The sequence below is a fragment of the Sus scrofa genome, chromosome 8 (assembly GCF_000003025.6).
Source record: "Sus scrofa isolate TJ Tabasco breed Duroc chromosome 8, Sscrofa11.1, whole genome shotgun sequence".
Classification (NCBI taxonomy): domain Eukaryota; kingdom Metazoa; phylum Chordata; class Mammalia; order Artiodactyla; family Suidae; genus Sus; species Sus scrofa.
In genome coordinates, this window is record NC_010450.4 from 3,181,849 (window position 1) to 3,199,917 (window position 18,069).

The 18,069-nt window shown below is 58.0% G+C and overlaps 1 protein-coding gene across 1 annotated transcript in view; it reads left to right on the forward strand.

Moving 5' to 3' along the window:
- The window catches only part of AFAP1 (actin filament associated protein 1), a gene marked incomplete at its 5' end in the record, with an annotated part of 128,289 nt that extends 111,818 nt beyond the window's left edge, over positions 1-16,471 (forward strand). Inside the window, 6 exon segments of the mRNA NM_001253821.1 lie at positions 790-907; positions 6,875-6,989; positions 8,543-8,707; positions 10,590-10,780; positions 13,616-13,780; positions 16,283-16,471. Coding sequence (NP_001240750.1) covers positions 790-907; positions 6,875-6,989; positions 8,543-8,707; positions 10,590-10,780; positions 13,616-13,780; positions 16,283-16,309 — 781 coding nt within the window. The 3' untranslated portion in view covers positions 16,310-16,471.

Below are 18,069 nucleotides of genomic sequence, written 5' to 3' on the forward strand. Positions count from 1 at the left end.
GTCTGTCCCACCTCTCGAGGATGGAGGTGGCCGCTGTCAGAGGCTCCCAGAGGCTCAGCAGTGGAGGGCAGAGGGAAAGGTGGACGGTGGCCCTCAGCAAACACTGAGAACTCGAGATGCTGTGGAATAAACATCCTAAAGCATTTAAAGAACTGCGTCTGCGGCCTTTTCCTGGAAAAGGCCAGATAGGATTTCAGTTTTGCAGGCCACATTGTCTCTGCCGTCCAGAATGAACAGGCCTGTGGAGTTCCCTGCTGGCTCAGTGGGTTAAGGATCGGGCTTTGTCACTGCAATGGCCTGGGTTCGAATCCTGGCCTGGGAAATTCTGCATGCCATAGGTTTGGCCAAAAAAAAAAAAAAAAAAAGAAAAATGAAAAAGAAAAAAACCTGAGAATTAACAGGCTCACGAAAGAGGCACGTAAAAGAAAGGCAGCCACAGACAGTAGCAAATGAAGAGTCCAGGCAGAGAAGGGTGTTCCAGTAAAGCTTTATTGACAGAAGCAGGCTGGGGGCCGGAGCCCCTGCTAAGGCAGCTGATAAAATCTGTTGAATGCCTGGTCGTGCAGGGCTCGCTCCGTGCACCCAGCAGCGTCCTCACCTGGCCTCGCCATGGTCCTGTGGGCAGGGCTATCCTGTCTGGCAGGTGACGCGTCTGCCCGGTGGCCAGGACGGGCCCCCTTCCTGCTCTGGTCCTGACTCACAGCCCCAGATAGAGCCTGAGTGGCTGTCAGATCAACTCAGAGACTTGGTGATGGATGGACAGGTTTTAATTCGTTTCCTTTCTTTCAGTTTCATGAACAAGCGTGGCCTGTCCCCTAGCCCGTATCTAGGGAGCACCTCCAACGGCTACGCGCACCCCAGCGGGACGGCGCTGCACTACGACGACGCCCCCTGCATCAACGGCTCGGTGAGTGCGCCCAGGTCGCCGGCTTTCTGCAGTTACCCCCTCTTTAGGGCTCGGGGGGAAGGCTTTCTTATGCTCTGAGGCAGGACAAAAACTGCACCTCTCGTCCATGCTATTAATTACAGAGCCTCCGAAATCACCATCCGGAAGGTGTTGCCTCGGGTCGGGACCTTGCTGCCTGCCCCGGGCACCTTCTCCCATCCTCAGGGTGGGCTCAGAGTGGGCTTGGGCGACTGGGACTCCCCGTCCACTGGGAGGAAGAGGGGAGTGGGGAAGAAGTGCTGGCCAGCCTGGCAGCCTGGCAGGGGCGTGTTCAAGTGCAATTCAAGGGGGGCTCTGTCTTAGAACATGGGTGTCCGGGTGTGAGCCGCCCTGAAACCCCATCCCAGCCGTGAAGCCAGCTGGAGTCTGGGGCCGTCCGCGGTGGGTGGGAGACGAGTCCTGTCCCACAGCCAGACAGCGCTGGGCCAGGCAGCCTCCCTGCCCCCCGGGCCTACCACCACCTTCGCCATGGGGTGCCCGGGGCTGGGGGGCTCTGGCGCCCACGATGGCCACGGCCGTCCACCCTGGCAGAGAGGCGTGTGGGGGCCGGGCAAGAGCAGGTCCCAGTCCAGTCTCTGCACCTGGCCCCGGTCCCTCGGGTGGGACTGGCGCCCTGCCTCTGCTTACTGGTCTTGGCATAGACCCAACAGCCCGCTCCTCCTCCGAGCCTTTGATCTCAGAGCCACCTTTCTGGGAGAGATGACACACAGGTGTGTCCTTTAATCTTCCTGGAGGGGCTTCTCCCCCAGCACCTGGTGGGCCGAGAAACCACAGACCTACACAGACACTGGTCCCGCGCCACCAAGCAGCGTCCCTTCAATGTCTCCTGGGCCGGGCGCCCCCAGGAATGAGCTCGCTTTCTCTCACAGCTCGAGCTGGTTTAGAAACGAAAAGCTGCCGCTCTCCCAGGCTCTGCTCTTAGGCACCATTTCCACGTGTACGTGGCTGGATGGGCGGCCCTCCTGACTAAGACAGTGTCCCGCGCCTGGGTTTGTGGCTTTTCCTGCCTATCAAGCGCTTCCTTGAGTGCAGGCCTCTCTCTAAGCTCTTGTACGTGCCGGCTCCGTGGCCAGGCCCTCATTTCTCAGGTGTATAAAGTTCCTGTTTTTAAGCCAACACCTGACCTCTCAGCAGTGTTTCAAGGTCGGTAATTCCTACGCATTCAGCCTCCCCCCGACGCCTATGGCACGAAGAAAGGACGTCTCCAAAGACTATTCGGACAGGCACAGGCGCACTTTTAATCTAGAAGTTCTGCGGAGTTTGTTTTCCAACTCTTCCATGTGACCTCACCCGTTGGTATTTTAGGAGCACGGTAGTTAGTCTAGACCATTTTAACAACCCCGGACAAATACACCCAGTTGTCATCACATACCCCTCATCCACGCTTATCCACGGGCAGCAGGATTTTTAGATTGTAGACAGGTCCTCCGCATCCCCAAAATAGACACACCGAAGTGACGGCAGAGAATAAAAACACTCCTGCTATGAAATTTTAAACTTTTCTATTTTTATCACAAAAGGCTGTAATTACAATCTGGCGGAAAGGAAGTCTGTAAGAAGGCTATAAAAAGAGAGGAAAATAAGTATAGTATACGAATTAATATTTTCTCTCTTTTTAAAAAAAAATGCAAAGCAATTTATAAAGACCTTTAAAACTTGAAAGAATCTGGCTGTGGGCGTTAGTTAGGGTTTTAATTTATGCTTTAATGCCCATGCTCTAAAGTGGCTTGTAGCTATTTTTATCTTCTGTCAAAAGATTTCCCACTCAACTCATGCCATTATAAGGATTATACATTTTTTTTTTACTTTTATTTTTTTTGTCTTTCGTGTTTTTAGAGCTGGACCCAAGGCATATGGAGGTCCCCAGGCCTGGGGTCCATCGGAGCTGCAGCTGCCGGCCACAGCACCGCCAGACCCGAGCCGCATCTGCGACCTACACCGCAGCTCGCGGCAGTGCTGGAGTGAAGCCCAGGGATCCAACCTGCGTGCTCATGGGTGCTCATCTGGTCCATTTCTGCTGAGCCGTGACGGGAACTCCTCTCTCTTCTATTTTGAGGCACCCTATTTTCTTGCCCTTTTTTTTTTTTTTTTTTTGCTAAGGCTGCACCGGCAGCATATGGAAGTTTCCAGGCCAGGGATTGAATCTGAGCCACAGCTGTAGCAACGATGGACACTTTAACCCACTGCGCCAGGCTGGGGATTGAGCCCGTACCTCCTCAGCGACTGGATCCACTGCAGTCGGATTCTTAACCCCCTGCGCCATGGCGGGAACTCCTGGCGCATGCTGTGTTCTATGATGACGGATTTCTTTCTTCTAACAGCCTGTGCTTTGGTTACTGCAGTGTCCTCAGGCATAAGCAAGCATCACTTGGAACACCAGTGATGCCGACAGTGGCGCAGCGGCCTACGCGGCAGGCGTGGAAGGGTCCCGCCTTCGAACCCGCATCACCTCCCCGGCCCACCCCCACCCCCTCTGGGGAGCCTGCAGCTCAGAGGCCGCCTGCTGTGTGGCTGTGAGCACCCCCTGAATCCAGCTCGGCCTCGGACGGCTGCGAGGCCCTCCGGCTCGGTTTCCCCACCCACAGGGTTCCTACGAGAATGACGCGAGTCGATACTCCCGGGAGACAGGATGGAGTGCTTTGCTGGGCTCGTCCCGCGTTTTCTCGTGGAGCCAGAGCCAGGTCCCCGGTCGGTCCCCAGTCCAGCATCCTCCCCTTATGTCATGTTGCTTCTGCTTGCTGGATAAGGAGGACTCCCGACCTCTGGTTCTCGAAAGAAAGGTCGCAGCCTTTTTTTCCCCTCCTGCTGTAACAAACAGAACACAACAAAACCATCACAAGCCAGTGACCCTGGGAACGATTTAAGAAAAAAAAAGAAACCTTTCCTGCATCCCCAGAGGTAAAAAGTCCGGTGGAATCGCTGCAGGGCTACCCTCCCACGCCTGTGTCTGTGGCCAAGGGAGCAATTCACTGTAAATATTTTGTTTCCGTGCTTTTCCCCCTAAGATGGTTTGTGCTTTGCCTAAAGTCCTAAGTCCCATGAAGAGTCCCCCGCAGACGTGACGCAGATGGATGCTGGCGTGTGTGTGTGTTTCGCTGCTCGCAGGTGGGGCCGCGGGACCGTCTGCATTGTGGCTGCTTGCTGCTCCCCTCTCCGTGTGCTTTGCTTTCCGTGGCCGAGGCGCTAACGACAAGGCTGTGTGTGTTGCAGTGGGGACCTGGCGACGACGGCTGCCCTGCTCCCTGGGGCAGAGGCCCGGAAGAGGAGGTGCTCTATGATAACGCCGTCCTGTACGATAACATGCCGTCTCCGAAAATCTTTGCACGCTACCCGCCTGCTGACAGGAAGGCGTCTAGGCCGTCTGCCGACAGTCTGTCCTGTAACCACTACAAACACCCCACCTCCTGCACCCTGCCTTCCTCCCCGCCTGTCACTAACACCTCTTCTCTGGGGAGGGCATCTCTCGGGCTCGGCGCCCAGGTACAGCATCTCATTCTCTGTCCCCTCGGGTCCTCGTACGCGGCGGTTCTCCTCCAGGGCTTGGCAATGAGGTCCGCTCACCAGCTTGTGGTCCGTGAATCCCCCCCCACCCCCCCCCCAGGCTAAAGCGCAGTTTCTCCCCCTCAACCAGAACATAATCTGCAGATGCGATCCGCATTTGGTCACCCAAGAACGGGGTCAATATGCCTCCCTAGCTCATGTGTCCGTTCTGAATTGCTTTGCCCGGCTCTCTTGCATTCTTGGCAAATTCCCCAGGGAATTTCATCAAGCGTGCTAAGTGAAGGCAAAGGCTTCAGAGAGGATGGGACAATAAAAGTTTTTGGAAGATTTTTGAGCTGCGGGTTCCTTTCCCAGGCTTCTGTCCCACGTGAATGAGGAGTGCCGCGTGGCAGTTGCTTTCCCGTCCTTGGACATTAAAACGGATTATTAAGAGACCTGCGATGGTTTCCCATAATGAGTATAAAGGCATGCTTGGTATAGTCCCCCAAACCAAGTAGGTGAAAAGCGTTTGAGATGCTCATCGAATGGTGAATAACCTTAGAATTGCACTGTTACCATCCCACGCCTGGTATCTGTGGCAAAGAGGAACAGTTCATTGCAAATATTTCGTTGTCATGCTTTTCACCCCAGGATTGCTTTCGCTTTGCCTAAAGTGCTAGGCTCCATGCAGAGTCCCCTGCAGACGTGAAGTGGATGGATGCGTTTAGAATGATCTTCTTTCCCCTCCATTTTTTGGGGGTAATCTTAAGAAAATGATGAGCACCCAGTAAGATCCTAGAATCTCAGAAAGTGATAAACCACTTGTTTCCATCAAAGGCATGTGGGAAGATTCTGTTCCTTTTTTCACTTTTTCACATCAGTTGGACATTCTGGTTCAGTGAGTCCGAGGGGCCCAGGCCAGTGAGTAGTCGGACGCATCTAGGTTTTAATGAGCCCTTAGAAGTCTGATAGGTCATGTGCTTCATTTACTAAGTGAACGTGTCTCTGGTGATGGAAGTGTTTTTTATGGGCATCAGAGTTCCCATTGGTAAAAATTGGGGGATAAAGTTCACTTTCCTGGACACTGTCCCCAGATTAGGCTGGAATCATGTGATATGTGGTTTATGTGTGTCTCAAGTTCGTTTTTATTTTTAAGTAGGAAACACATTTGCAAGTTGAATTAGAGTACCTTTAGTTTCCATATCCTCATGTGGCCATTTGAGTGGGGGGGCTGCCATTTAATGGGAAAAACCTATACTTACTCCACACCCGCTACAGGTACACTCCAGGGGCGTGGGGTGAGTCATTTCACCTTTGCCGGAACCCTGTGGGAGGCATTGGCATCTTTTAATTTTATTTATTTTTATTTATTTATTTTTGGCTGTGCCCACAGCATGGCAAGTTCCCAAGCCAGGGATCGAACCCCTATCACAGCAGCAACCCGAGCCGCTCCATGACAACACCAGGTTCTTAACCCATTGCACCACCAGGGAACTCCAGGATCTTTATATTTTGAAATGAGCACATGGAGGCTCAGAAAGTTGTCACGATTTACCCAGGATTTCCTAAATGATGGAATTTGAAGTTCCCCAAATCCAGGCCCAGCCCAGTAAGAAACGTGGTGCCACGCAAGAGCCCAGGCGTGGACACCTCCCACCAGCCCTTGCCATCCAGCTATACCAATCACCCAGCTAAGGGACACATCAGCACGTGCAAAATGCAGTGTGTCAGCCTGCAGCCGTCCAAGAAGTCGGGTGCTGTTGAATTTCTTTGGAAACCTGTGGGTGGAGTTCCCTGGTGGCCTTGAGGGTTGAGGATCCAGCGCGGTCACTGTCATGACTCTTGGTCGCTGCTGTGGTGCGGGTTCAGTCCCTGGCGCCAGAACTTGCACGTGCCTCGGGCACAGCCAAAAAAACCACGAACCTGTTACAGTGTAGTTCACACCGTTTCTCGATGTCGCTCCTAAGGTTCCTTCCTTAGACCCTGCCCGTGACTCAAGAGCTAGTTATTTATCCCCTTGGGCCATCAGCAGAAAACCCCTGGGAGCTGCCCGCTTAGCGGACTGTGGTGCTGCTTCTTTGAAGAGCATCCCACCAAAATCCAAACTGTGTCTCTTTGGAAGCACAGACTTTTGGCGACCTCATCAGACAGCCACCCCCCTGGGCCAGCTTCTTCATCAGCATATGACCCCTCCCAGGAGAAATAGGTGACTTGGGGGGTGTTCCACCCCAAGGCGTCCCAGGGCTCCTTGTTTGCTTTGAATCTGGATGCTAGAGGCTTCTTAGCCGCTCCAGGAAAATCACGGCCGTCCAGTGCTGGCAACCCGCAAGGGTTTTCCATCTGCGCTTCGTTCTGCGTAAAGAGCCTGAGGCTGAAACAGTTGACTGCGAAGACATCCAAGGTCTTCGTCTTTTTGTTTTTAATTTTCTCATATGTTTATTTCAACAGTTGAAGAGTAAAAAGCCCCCTGTGGCCTCGAATGGGATTACGGGGAAAGGCAAGGCTCTGAGCGCGCAGCAAAAAAAAGCCGATTCAGCAGCCGGCGTGAAGCGGACGCCTTCAAGTAAGTTGATCCCCCACTTCCCGCCTTCCAGCTGTGGGTGCGGTTCGCAGCCTTGGGGCTCTGTAGCCGTTTTCCTCTTTCACCTGCTCAGGTGGAGAAGGCCAGGTATGGGGGGCAGCTGGAGAGATGGGGCAGTTGTGGGGGCAGGTGGCAGGGCTGCTGTGAGTGGCCCTGAGCCGAGGCTCAGGACACCTCAGTTTATGTCCCTGATCTGCTGCTAACGGGCTTGGGTTGAGTTATATAAACCCTCTAAACTCAGCCTCTCTGTGTTAGAGGTGTCTGCTGTGGTTTCTGGGGCTGAAATCTTTGGGGTACCACAGGCACCTGCTGGAGAAATAAGGATTTATGAGAATCTCACCTGCGGTGCCTCGTGGCGTCGGTTTAATCCACCTGCATCCCTCTCCAGGCCCCCCCACTGTACAAGCGCAGGCATAGACTCAGAGATGACACGGGCTCCCCCGAGTCTCACAGGAAGCTGGCACATAGCAGAACCAGGGTGAGGACCCAGCTTTCTGACCCCAGGTCTGGCAGGGGCTGGACGGAGCAGAGAAGCGGCGAGCCCAGCAAGAGGCAGCCCCACCTGGGCACTCAGCCCTCCCCCACCCCGCGCTCTGCAGGTCCCTGGGCCCTGGGGTCACAGGCGTCTGTGTGCCTTTGCATTTGTCCAGCCCTGGCTGCACTGGGGGGGACTCCTCTTTGGGCCAGCCTCACCCGTCGTTTCTTCTCCCACTCTGCTCCCTGCTGGGGCTGCCCAGATAAGACAGAGCTGTCGCCATGAGTGGGTTCAGTGCAGGCTGACACCCACTCGGCGAGAGAGTCGGACGGCGCAGGTGTAAGGCTCAGACGCGGTGGTGTAACGGAAGCATTTGGAAAAATGCAGAGAACCACCCACATCAGGAGACTGTTTCTGGTGGTGACAGGTCCCTCTGTTTTCAGATTATGGAACATTTTATTCACTCTCGACCTTCTTTTATTATTATTATTATTATTATTATTTTTTTTTTTTTGTCTTTTTGTCTTTTTAAGGCTGCACCTGTGGCACAGGAGGTTCCCAGGCTAGGGGTCTAATCGGAGCTGCAGCTGCCAGCCTGCACCAGAGCCACAGCAACGCCAGAGCTGAGCTGCGTCTGCGACCTACACCACAGCTCACGGGCAGCGCCAGATCCTTCACCCATTGAGCCAGGCCACGGATCGAACCCACAACCTCATGGTTCCTGGTCGGATTCTGTTTCCTCTGCAGTGGGAACTCCAGCCTTGCTGAAGATTGTAGGCCGCACACCTCAAAGGGAGGAGTCAAAGGACTTTCCTAATGTTCCGTTTTCAACTTTGAACTTTGTTTCAAAGAGAGAACATTGGGTAACCTGAACTCCTTGCTTTTCTGTTTAGTTCTCACTCGCCCTATTCTTTTTCATGCTGAATTCTCGCGGTGACTCGCTCTGAGGCGGCTCTGCCTGAGCCGACGACTGCATAGGCTTTCTGAGTCACCCTCTCATCTTCTGCAGGGTGGGACCTAACTGCATACTGATGCTTTTATTTATTTATTTTTTTCCAAGACGCTGACCAGTACAAATATGGCAAGAACCGGGTGGAAGCAGATGCCAAGCGGCTGCAGGCCAAAGAGGAGGAGCTGCTGAGGAGGAGGGAGGGCCTGCGGGACCGGCTGGCCCAGCTCCGGAAGGAGAGGAAGGGCCTGAGGGCGGCCATCGAGGTGAACGCAGGTAGGAGAGGCTGCTGGCCCCGTTGGTCACCGCCTGCATTAGCATCGAGGCCCTGTCTACTCGCCGGGGGTCTGAGCCCCACAGGCTCCCACTGAGACCACGTCGCCCCAAGAGATGCTTCTTGCAGTTTGCAGGCCTCGCCGGCAAGTGCAGGGCAGGTGCCACCGTGTCTAAGAGCCAATGAAAGAGGCAGGCAGAGGCCAGCCCGGCCCTCACCCGTTAGCCAAGGCTGGGTAGATGCCCGGAGCTGTCCCAGCCGTGGGTGCTGACGGAGCGGCGGTCTGGTCGCTGTGCCTCTGGAGGCCAGCAGGAGGACGGGTGATATGCAGACGCCCAGGGAGGGCTCTGGGTGTGGTGGAAGGACCCCTCCATTCCCTGAGGACGGGCTGCTGAGGGCAGGGTGGTGCTGGGTTCGTGGAAGGGACGGGGGGAGAGGTCGGGGTAGTGGGACCCACCCGCTGTAGAGAAGGAGGAGCCCGGGGCAGCACCAGTGTGTCCGTTCTCTCTGGCAGAGCTGGCGCATGGTTCCTTGTTCTTGGGGTGGGGCTGCTGAAATGCCTGTCACCTCAGCTCAAGACAGAGTCTTATCCTGGGCTCAGGCTGACTCTGGTGTCAATTTTGGCCCCGGGGGCGAGGAGGAGGAACGCTGACGAGGCAGAGACCGGGAGGGTCCCGCAGAGACCAGGACGGTCAGAGAGAAGGCCCCTGCTTTCCAGCGGCTCCCGTGCAGGAGGATCTGGCCTGTGCACGGCAGCCAGGGGGCAGCCCCAGCCCGTCTGGATTTTGTGCCTAAATGATTTCTGAGAAGGAAAGTGCTTTTGGAGTTTAAAGAGCAGGAGGCTGGGTGTGGGCTGAGCCCACCTGTGGGAGGGGCAGAAGCAGCGTCACGTGGGAGCGCCCCCCCCCGCCACCAGGGCATCTGAGCCAGCGCGCTGGGTCACCAAGGTGGGAGTGAGGCTCCGTCCCTCTGTTTCCAGTTTGCAGGACTGTGAAGGTGCAGGAAGATGAGGCCAGCTTCTGGCCTCTAAAGAGACTCACGTGGTGCTAAGCACTAAGCCAGGGCTGCACACACCAGTCAGTTAACCACTTGGAATCAGTTTTCTTAACCTGCCAATGGGCATATTGCCCACTTGCCTATGTCACTGCAACACCTTTCAAATAAAACGCATAAAGCGAACGTGCTGTGTTCTGTGGAGATGCAAGATGTATTAAATTTTGACCATGGGGCAAATAAGATGACTCAGGAGCAGAAAAGTTAGGACAGAAAAATACTCGGACTTTTCAAGTCAGTGGCACCTTTGGAAGCCGTCAAGTCCCAGTTCCTCCTTGGAAAATGAATATGTTGAGGCCCAGACCCCAAACTCCTGGCATTTGTGATGAGCAGAGTCCTGTGCTTGTTTGGTCCTTAGGCTTCCAGATGCAGCAAAGGACAGCAGTTGGGAAGGACCCTGCTCCTTCTAAGAACAACTGGGGTTGGCGTTCCCGTCGCGGCTCAGTGGGTTACAAACCCGACTAACATGCGTGAGGATGTGGGTTCCCTTCCTGGGCTCACTCAGTGGGTCAAGGATCCGACGTTGCTGTGAGCTGTGGTGAAGGTCGCGGACATGGCTCGGACCTCGCGTTGCTGTGGCTGTGGTGTAGGCTGGCAGCTGCAGCTACGATTCAACCCCTAGCCCGGAAATTTCCATATGCTGCGGGTGCCGCCTTAAAACAAACAAACCAACAAGAAACCCAGCTGGGGTTGAGTTTTGCAGAAAGGACCCAGGTCGGGGAACCCAGCCCCAGACTGGCTCAGCTCCTTTCCGGGGTGTGCGAACGTCCGCCCTCGGTGGTTCTGGAATCTCCGCCGGCAGCTGGCACACCCGCCTTGCTGTGGTTTCAGGCCGGAAGACGCAGACCATCCTGGAGGAGAAGCTGAAGAAGCTGGAGGAGGAGTGCAAGCAGAAGGAGGCGGAGCGCGTCAGCCTGGAGCTGGAGCTGACGGAGGTCAAGGAGAGCCTCAAGAAGGCCCTGGCCGGCGGGGTCACCCTGGGGCTGGCCATCGAGCCCCGAGCGGGGACGTCAAGTCCGCAGGTAACGTCACCCCGTCCCCGCAAAGAGGCAGGCGTCCCTTCCTCAGGCGGATGCTCGCTGTCCCCAGCGTCCCCTCCACGGGCAGCTGCCCGGGGGCCTCAGGCGTGTTTTCAGGTTTCTTGCCTCGTTCCCTGAACTTGTGCGAAGGTGGTGGAAACACTCTTTTCTTCCCTGCTGCAAACTCTGACTGTAACCAGTACAGTTCTTTCTGTCTCTTCCGAACCACGTCCTCGCGTGGTGCCAGGCTGTGAGCTAGAAACCTTCATGCCACGTGGCAAGTTTTTATAGAGTGTCTATAGCACACCCTAAGAGTTATGCCGGGTGCTGGCGAAACGGAAGTGAGTGAAACCGCCAGTGTCCTTGGAATCTGACAGAGCGGACAGAAGTCACTTCCCGAGCGTGGGCGGGCACCTTGGTGACACGCCGCCCGCGCCCCCTGGAGACCTTGCTCTTGTCCCTCTCACAGGCTGGGCCCTCCCTGTCTCGTGAGTCAGACGCGGTGGTGCCCATTCTGCAGATGAGGCGCTGGAGGCCCAGCACCTGCCTAAGAGCACGGACCTGGGCTCGGCCCTCCTGCCCTCCCGGAGCCCCGGACGCCCCCTCCAGCCACCGGCCAGCTCCCCCAGCTCTCATTTCCAAACCCTCAGGCAGAATGCCCAGCCTGGATGAACAGCCCCCTCCCGCCTCCCGAGCCCCTCCCCGCGGCACAGGCAAGGTTTCTGGGTTTCTGGGTGTATAGCACCAGCGAGGTCCTTTCATCTCCCTGCCTCCCCCACCAGCTGTGGTCACCCCCATTCTCCCAGTCCACAGACACCACCTCCAAACCTCTCCAGGCTCCAGCTGCCTGTCCCTCTCCAGGGACCACCTCTCGTGTCAGAAGACAGCCCCCACTCCACTTGGCAGAGCAAATTCCAGCAGCAACCTGGGGATCCCTTCTCTAGGCCTCGATGTTCCATCTGTGATGTGGGGGTGATGGTACCGCCTACTGCGTGGCACGGGGCGTATGAAAGCTCCGGGCACAGCCCCTCACCCAGGGACGTGTTGGTCCTTCCATTGTTGTGTCCACCAGCTCACACACGTGTTCACGCATCCTGCCACCGACACACGTGTGCCCTGCGCCCCCTCTGAGCACAGCTGTGAACGTGGCAGATGAGGACCCGTGGTGGTGGAGCTTGTGTTCTAGGGACAGCGGGCAGACCACCCCCTCCTGACCCCGCAGCCGCCTGTCATGCCCTCTGTCCTGTGTCCTCACCTCTCTGCCCTCCTCACCTTCTGCAAAGCATCTGGAGAGTCCCTAGCGTGTGGCATCTTAAACCATAGCTGCTGCCCGGGCCGCAGCCCTGAGGTTCCCGCCTGGAAGCCCGAGTGTGCAGCCTGCCCCGCCCCCCCTCCCTGAGTGGCCTCATTTACACACACCGCCCCCACCCATCCGGTCTGGACATCTTCCGGCACCGCTCACCGCTTGCCATGCCCAGGGCGACCCCACGTTCCCCAGGGCTTTCCCTTCCTCTGGAGGGTCTCCCGCTCAGCCCCCTCTCCTCGGCTGGTCTTCCTTCCGGCCGGTCTGGCTGCAGGACTGGCTTGTTCCATCTCCCGCTCTCAAGAGCTGGAACAAGGGGCCAGCTTGGGGCCACTCCTCTCTTTCGAGGACCCCTCCTCAGACCCCGGTTGCCCTCCCCTGCCCGGCGAATGGCTCTCTGCCTCGCTCCCACCCCGACCACATCCTTGTTAGAGAGACCCAGCCCCGGGAACATGCCAGCCGCCCCTCCGAGCCCACCTCAGCGTCCCAAGGCCAAGGTGGGGGCCTTGTCCTCTCCTTCTCACTGTCCCCACCACCCCTACTCCCGCCAGCCAGCGCGGCCTTTCTAGGCATTTCTGGGTGGAGGCACCATGGGGAACGCGGCTGCTGGGGGCCGTGGCCCTGAGCCCTGGCGGGGAGTCCGAGTGACCCGGGTGGTTAGTAATGGAAGCGCTGCTCTCCCAGAACGACCTCGGCGTAAGCTCTCAGCGGTTCGGGGAGAGGTGTCCTCGGGGACTCCATTTGGGGGAAAGCAGAGCAAATCACCACCTTCTTTTCCCCGAAAAGCAGCTTCGAACCACGTGGATGCTCTGAGGCTGGGGACTGTGGATTCACTTTGTTCCGTCTCAGGTCTTCCTTTGACCCGCGTGGACTGCGCTGGAAACAGGCGGGAACCCGCAGTGCCGATCTGTGTGCGGGGACTCGCTGCCACCGGCCGTGTGCAGGGGGGCCCCGCTTCCGGGGCTGCAGGAGCCCCACAATCGGAAGGCTCTGTGCACCTGTCTGCGTGTGACAGGCCGTGTGCCGATGGGGACATGGACAGGAGGCCCTCCGCCCGCCCCGGCCTGGGTCTGTGGAGCCTCGGGTCTTTGAGTCTGTGAGGTGGATATTTTAAAGGCGCTCTTAGAATGGGGCACTGTGAGGTGCCCTTATCACTCTTACTGTTTTTGCCTCTTCCCCAACCCCCCCCTTTTTTTTTGTCTTTTTGCCATTTCTTGGGCCGCTCCCACGGCATATGGAGGTTCCCAGGCTAGGGGTCGAATCGGAGCTGTAGCCTCTGGCCTACGCCACAGCCACAGCAACTCGGGATCCGAGCCGCGTCTGCAACCAAGACCACAGCTCTCGGCAACGCCGGATCCTTAACCCACTGAGCAAGGGCAGGGATCGAACGCGCAACCTTATGGTTCCTGGTCGGATTCATTGTCCACTGCACCACGCCAGGACCTCCCCATTTTTTTTCTTTGAAATAAACCATGTTCCCAGTGGAAACACTGATGGAAGCTGTTCCTCAGCAGCCTCTTCTCTCCCGTTAACAGTCTCCGGTGTTTCGGCATCGGACTCTGGAGAACTCGCCCCTGTCCAGCTGTGAAACCAGCGACGCGGAGGGCCCGGTGCCTGTCAACAGCGCGGCCGTCCTGAGGAAGAGCCAGCCGGCGCCCGGCAGCTCTCCGTGCCGGGGCCACGTGCTTCGGAAGGCCAAGGTGAGCGCCTGCCCTCCTGCTGCAGCAACACCAGCCCCGCTGGGCACAGGCATCCCGGGGGGGAGGGGACATCAGCAGTGACACAGCAAGGTGTGGGGGGGCTCCTCAGCCTCAGATTTTGCGGGGGGGATGAAGGAGCTTAGGTCGGCCTCTTCCAGTTCTGATTCTCTGCCAGGTGCCCTTTCCTGGGTCCCTGACAGGTTCCTCCCAAAGGCAGGGCCTCCCTCAGGAATCCTCCCTCTCAGCAGCCCCCCAGCCCCCGCCTCTCCCGCCCTGGGCTTGATTGGAGCGCGGCCAGGTGACTGCTGGGGCCCTTAAGTGAAAACTGCGGTTGGAAGCTCGGGGGCAGCCGGCCGGGCCCCAGCCCCGCCCCACCCCAGCCCCGCCGTCCCGCCCCTTCCACGGCCCCGCCCCTTCCACAGCCCCGCCCCTCCCTGCCGCCCCGCCCCCTCTGCCCCCAGGAGGTGCATCATCCGGTTGTACCTTCCAGTGTTCTGGTGGGATCAGCCCCTCCAATGTTTGATGTTAAACCTCAGAAAATTTGGAAAGCTACATTTTATCACGAGGAGCAGTTCTTGACAGTAACAAAGGTGCGGTGTGAAAATCATACTTGGCCCAATTACGTTGAGAGGAGTTTGTTCTGAACAGGGAGGTCGGGCGTCCCTGTGCTGTCTCCGTCTCCGGGGCTGCTCACTGCTGCCCTTTGTCCTCTGGCAGCGTTGGAATCCGTTCCAAACTGGCTAGAAACAGCTTCTTTTCGGAAGAGAGCAGCTGGTGCTGGCGGAGAGCAGGAGCGTTAACCCCTGGCCGCAGGCCGGGGTGCGGGTGGGCGGTCCGGATGCTGGGTGTAAGCCGCAGCCCGGGTGTCTGTCCTCACGGCGAGTGCGGCGGCTGAGCCTGTGCGTTTCGGTAGCTCTGGGGAAGGAGGACCACTGTCCATCCCTGTCCTGTTCCCTTCGCGTCCATCGCCCGTTCTTGGTTTATCACTGTTACGCTCATTTGCCGGGGAAGCTGCGTTGCCTGAGACAGGCCTAGAATGGAGCCATCCAACAGGGCCCCTCATTCACTGCACAAGGCGGATGCAGTGAAAATACTTCATTTATTTGCTTTCTTTCGCGTCAGAGGAATCAGTTTACGGCTCTGTGAGCCCGGCCTCTGAAGGGGCTCCATGTCTGTGCCTGTGGTGGGGGTGCCAGGGCCGGAGGCCGGGCCTCCACACGACCTGCCCTCCTCCTGACCAAGGAGACGCGTGCCCTCGTGGCTGGTTTGGATGCTCAGCCGGGCCGGGTCCACCGTACAGAGGGTGGTAGCGCCCCCGCCCACCGGTCCAGAGACCACCGTGGAAGCAGCCGGGGGTCCCACCCAAGGGAAGGGTGGTGTGGGAGTGGGGGCGTCAGTCCACTGGGTGGGGGGCAGCTCCTACCTTTTTTCTGAGGACGTTGCTGAAGCTGACTTGTTCTGGGCCCCAGCACTGGTACCCCAGGCAGCCTCCCTAAAATCGCCTCCACTTCCCGACGAGGGATGCTCTGAGTGTGAGAGGCGCACTCCTGAAGGTCACGGTTTCAGGGGTGTCCAGAGGTCATGGGGTTTCCCAGATGAGGGGGCCTCGAAGGGCCACCACATCCAGCTTCAGGCCCGGCATGCTCCCCTCGCCAGGGGGAGGTCTGGAGGCCGGGACATGGTGGCTGCGGTGCTTTCAGAGCCCACACATATGCCCAGGGTCCGGGGGACCAGGGCTCCTCTCAGCTGGGCGTGTGTGTGGAGCCCTCTGCCTCATGGCCAGCATGCCCTGAGCTTGCTCATGGAGCTACACGCATAGGTGGGGGCGTGAGGCCTTGGCAACGTGTCAAAGCGTCCTCCGCCCGACCCTGGGGAGGCTGGCCAGCTTGGAGAGAAGCTCACGTGGGCGCTGGGCTCCCGGCTGGCCCTGAGCACCTGCTCTGTGCACAGCGGCCCCGGGGTGGCCTCTTAGGGAACCGGGGAGGAGACTGTGAGGTCCTCCTGGCCTTTGCAAAAGCAGATCCCTGCAGGTGCTCACGAGGTGGGGGCGGCTCAGCTTTGGTTTTGTTTCTGCCACATTTGCTCATGCCATGCCTTTAGCCATTAATCAAGCTTGGAGGTTTGATTCTAGAAAAGCTGAGACATTCCTAGGTTTATGCAATATGAGAAAGTGGGCAGCTCGCTCAGTTAATGACCCCACAGGAACACAGTAGGAGTCAGCGCCACACAGGTGCACCCCCCGGGGGGGCAGGGGGCAGAGCCGGGCCTGGCACCAGGGCCCTGTGGGTGCCGCCCCCCTCCCCGGTCTGCCCAGAGCCGTTGGAGGACTCACGCTGACGGTTTTGGACCATACGACGATTGTCTGTTGCCTGGGAGCCTCCGTGCCGGTTCCACCGCAGCTGCCCCAGCACTTTGCAGGGCGCAGGGGGACGCAGCGTGACAGGCCTGCGCCCGACGCCAGGCGCTTTGACCCTCACACTCTTCCTGTCGCCTCGCTTGCAGGAGTGGGAGCTGAAGAACGGGACCTAGAGCTGGCGGACGCCCCGACTCAGGCAGCGTCGCCCGTCGAGGGACCGCAGGGAGCTGGCCCGGGGCTCCGGCTGCAGGATGCCAGCTAGGCCAGGACCCAGACCCGCCGCGTGTATCTGTCTACTGTATAATGGTGCCCTTTAAAGAGATTCCTTGTACTGCTTTGGCTTCCAACTTTATTTGTTGAAAGACAAAAGGGGACAGAAGGTATTGTGGGAGTGTCCCCGTGGCAGATGGACGAGCCGCGTCTTTCCACCAGTTACACGACCGCTTTAACCAGTTTCAGCCCCACCCCGACTGACGATGGACGGGCCCTCAGAGGGCCGCGGAAGGCGTGGCCCGTGCTCCTTGTCCCCGGCGTGGCTGTGTGACTGGGTGGGCATCGGGCTGCCCGCTCTTCGCCCGGGGTGGAGGGGCTGTAACTGCAGCCCGAACAGCAGGAGCTCCCTCCCTGCGTCTCAGCGCCCCCTCCCCGCGTGCCCAGCCCCCTCGTCACCGGGGCAAAGGCACGACAGAATTGTGCTGTGAAGCGTTTTTTACTTTTCTTTCTTTTTTTTTTTTTTAAGATTTTCTGGACAGATGCTTTTGTCACCAGGACATGAAAAGCTGCCACTCTTTTTCAACTTAAAAAGGGTTCTCTTTTTATCGTGTCACATTTAGCTCCCAGGGTTTTTCAGAGATTCCTGTATCATATTTTATTAATTTTTTGTACTGCTTTTGGAGGTAGCAGATACTCACACGCGGGTGCCCTTTCCTGCTCCGCGCAGGCCCTTTCCACCCCTTCAGAGCCACGGTGACCCTCTGAGACCCGGGTGGCTTGGGGCGACGGTCACCCCCTCCCCAGGGCACATCCGTCTTTTGAAAGGCGGCAGGTCCTGGGAACTGTTCAACTTAGGGCAACAGAGGGACCCTCGAGAGCGTCTCTCCCACCGGCTGTGGCCCCCAGTTTGCGAAGGAAGCCGTGACCCGCGGGGGGGATGTGACCTGATGCTTCCTGCCGCTTTGCGTTTCCCCATTTGCCTCCCGTGGGATGTTTCTCGGAGCCGTCGGACACTGGCACGAAGGGGACAGGCCAGTTCACAGGGAGAGCCAGTCTGGGTCTGAGAACCAGGCCGGCTCTCCTCTGTCTGCAGTGGGACCTCGTGGGACTTGTCCATGTGTGGCCACTGCCCAGGATCCGTCACCCGCCCCACAGCCCTCTGCAGACTGGCCGAGCAGCCCCAGGCACAACCACCCAGGGGCTCTCGCCCCGTGGTCGGGCAGCATCCCCTGCCTGGGATGTTTGCTTCTCAAGTGCGGCCACGGGAGGCCAGAGAGCCGTGTGCCGGCATTTCCCAGATGGGCCTGCGGGCACATCCCAGGGCCGCCTCGCCTTCCGCACCCTCGAGGCCCACACGGGCCCTGCTTGGTTTTACTGACATGAGTTGTCTCGGCGCCCAAGGAAGCTCTGCAGCAGGACCTGGAGGTTGTCTGACTGGAGCCCACCTGAAACTTGAATTTACTGCAAAGCTGTCGGTCAGGTTCGTGGGCAGCCAGCCGGCGCCCTCACGCTCAAGCCCCTTCGTCCACGGCTTCCGTGTCAGGTGCCGCCCTCGCCCCACCCCCCAGGGAACCCAAGCCCGGAGGGAGGGGCCTCCCCAAGCCTCAGGCCTGTCAGTATAGGAGTCAGGACCCCTTGGCATCATGCGAAGCTTATTTTCCTGTGTGCCCTACTGCCTCGTGGGCACATCAGTGTTCCCCGCTTAAGGCTCCTGGGCTGT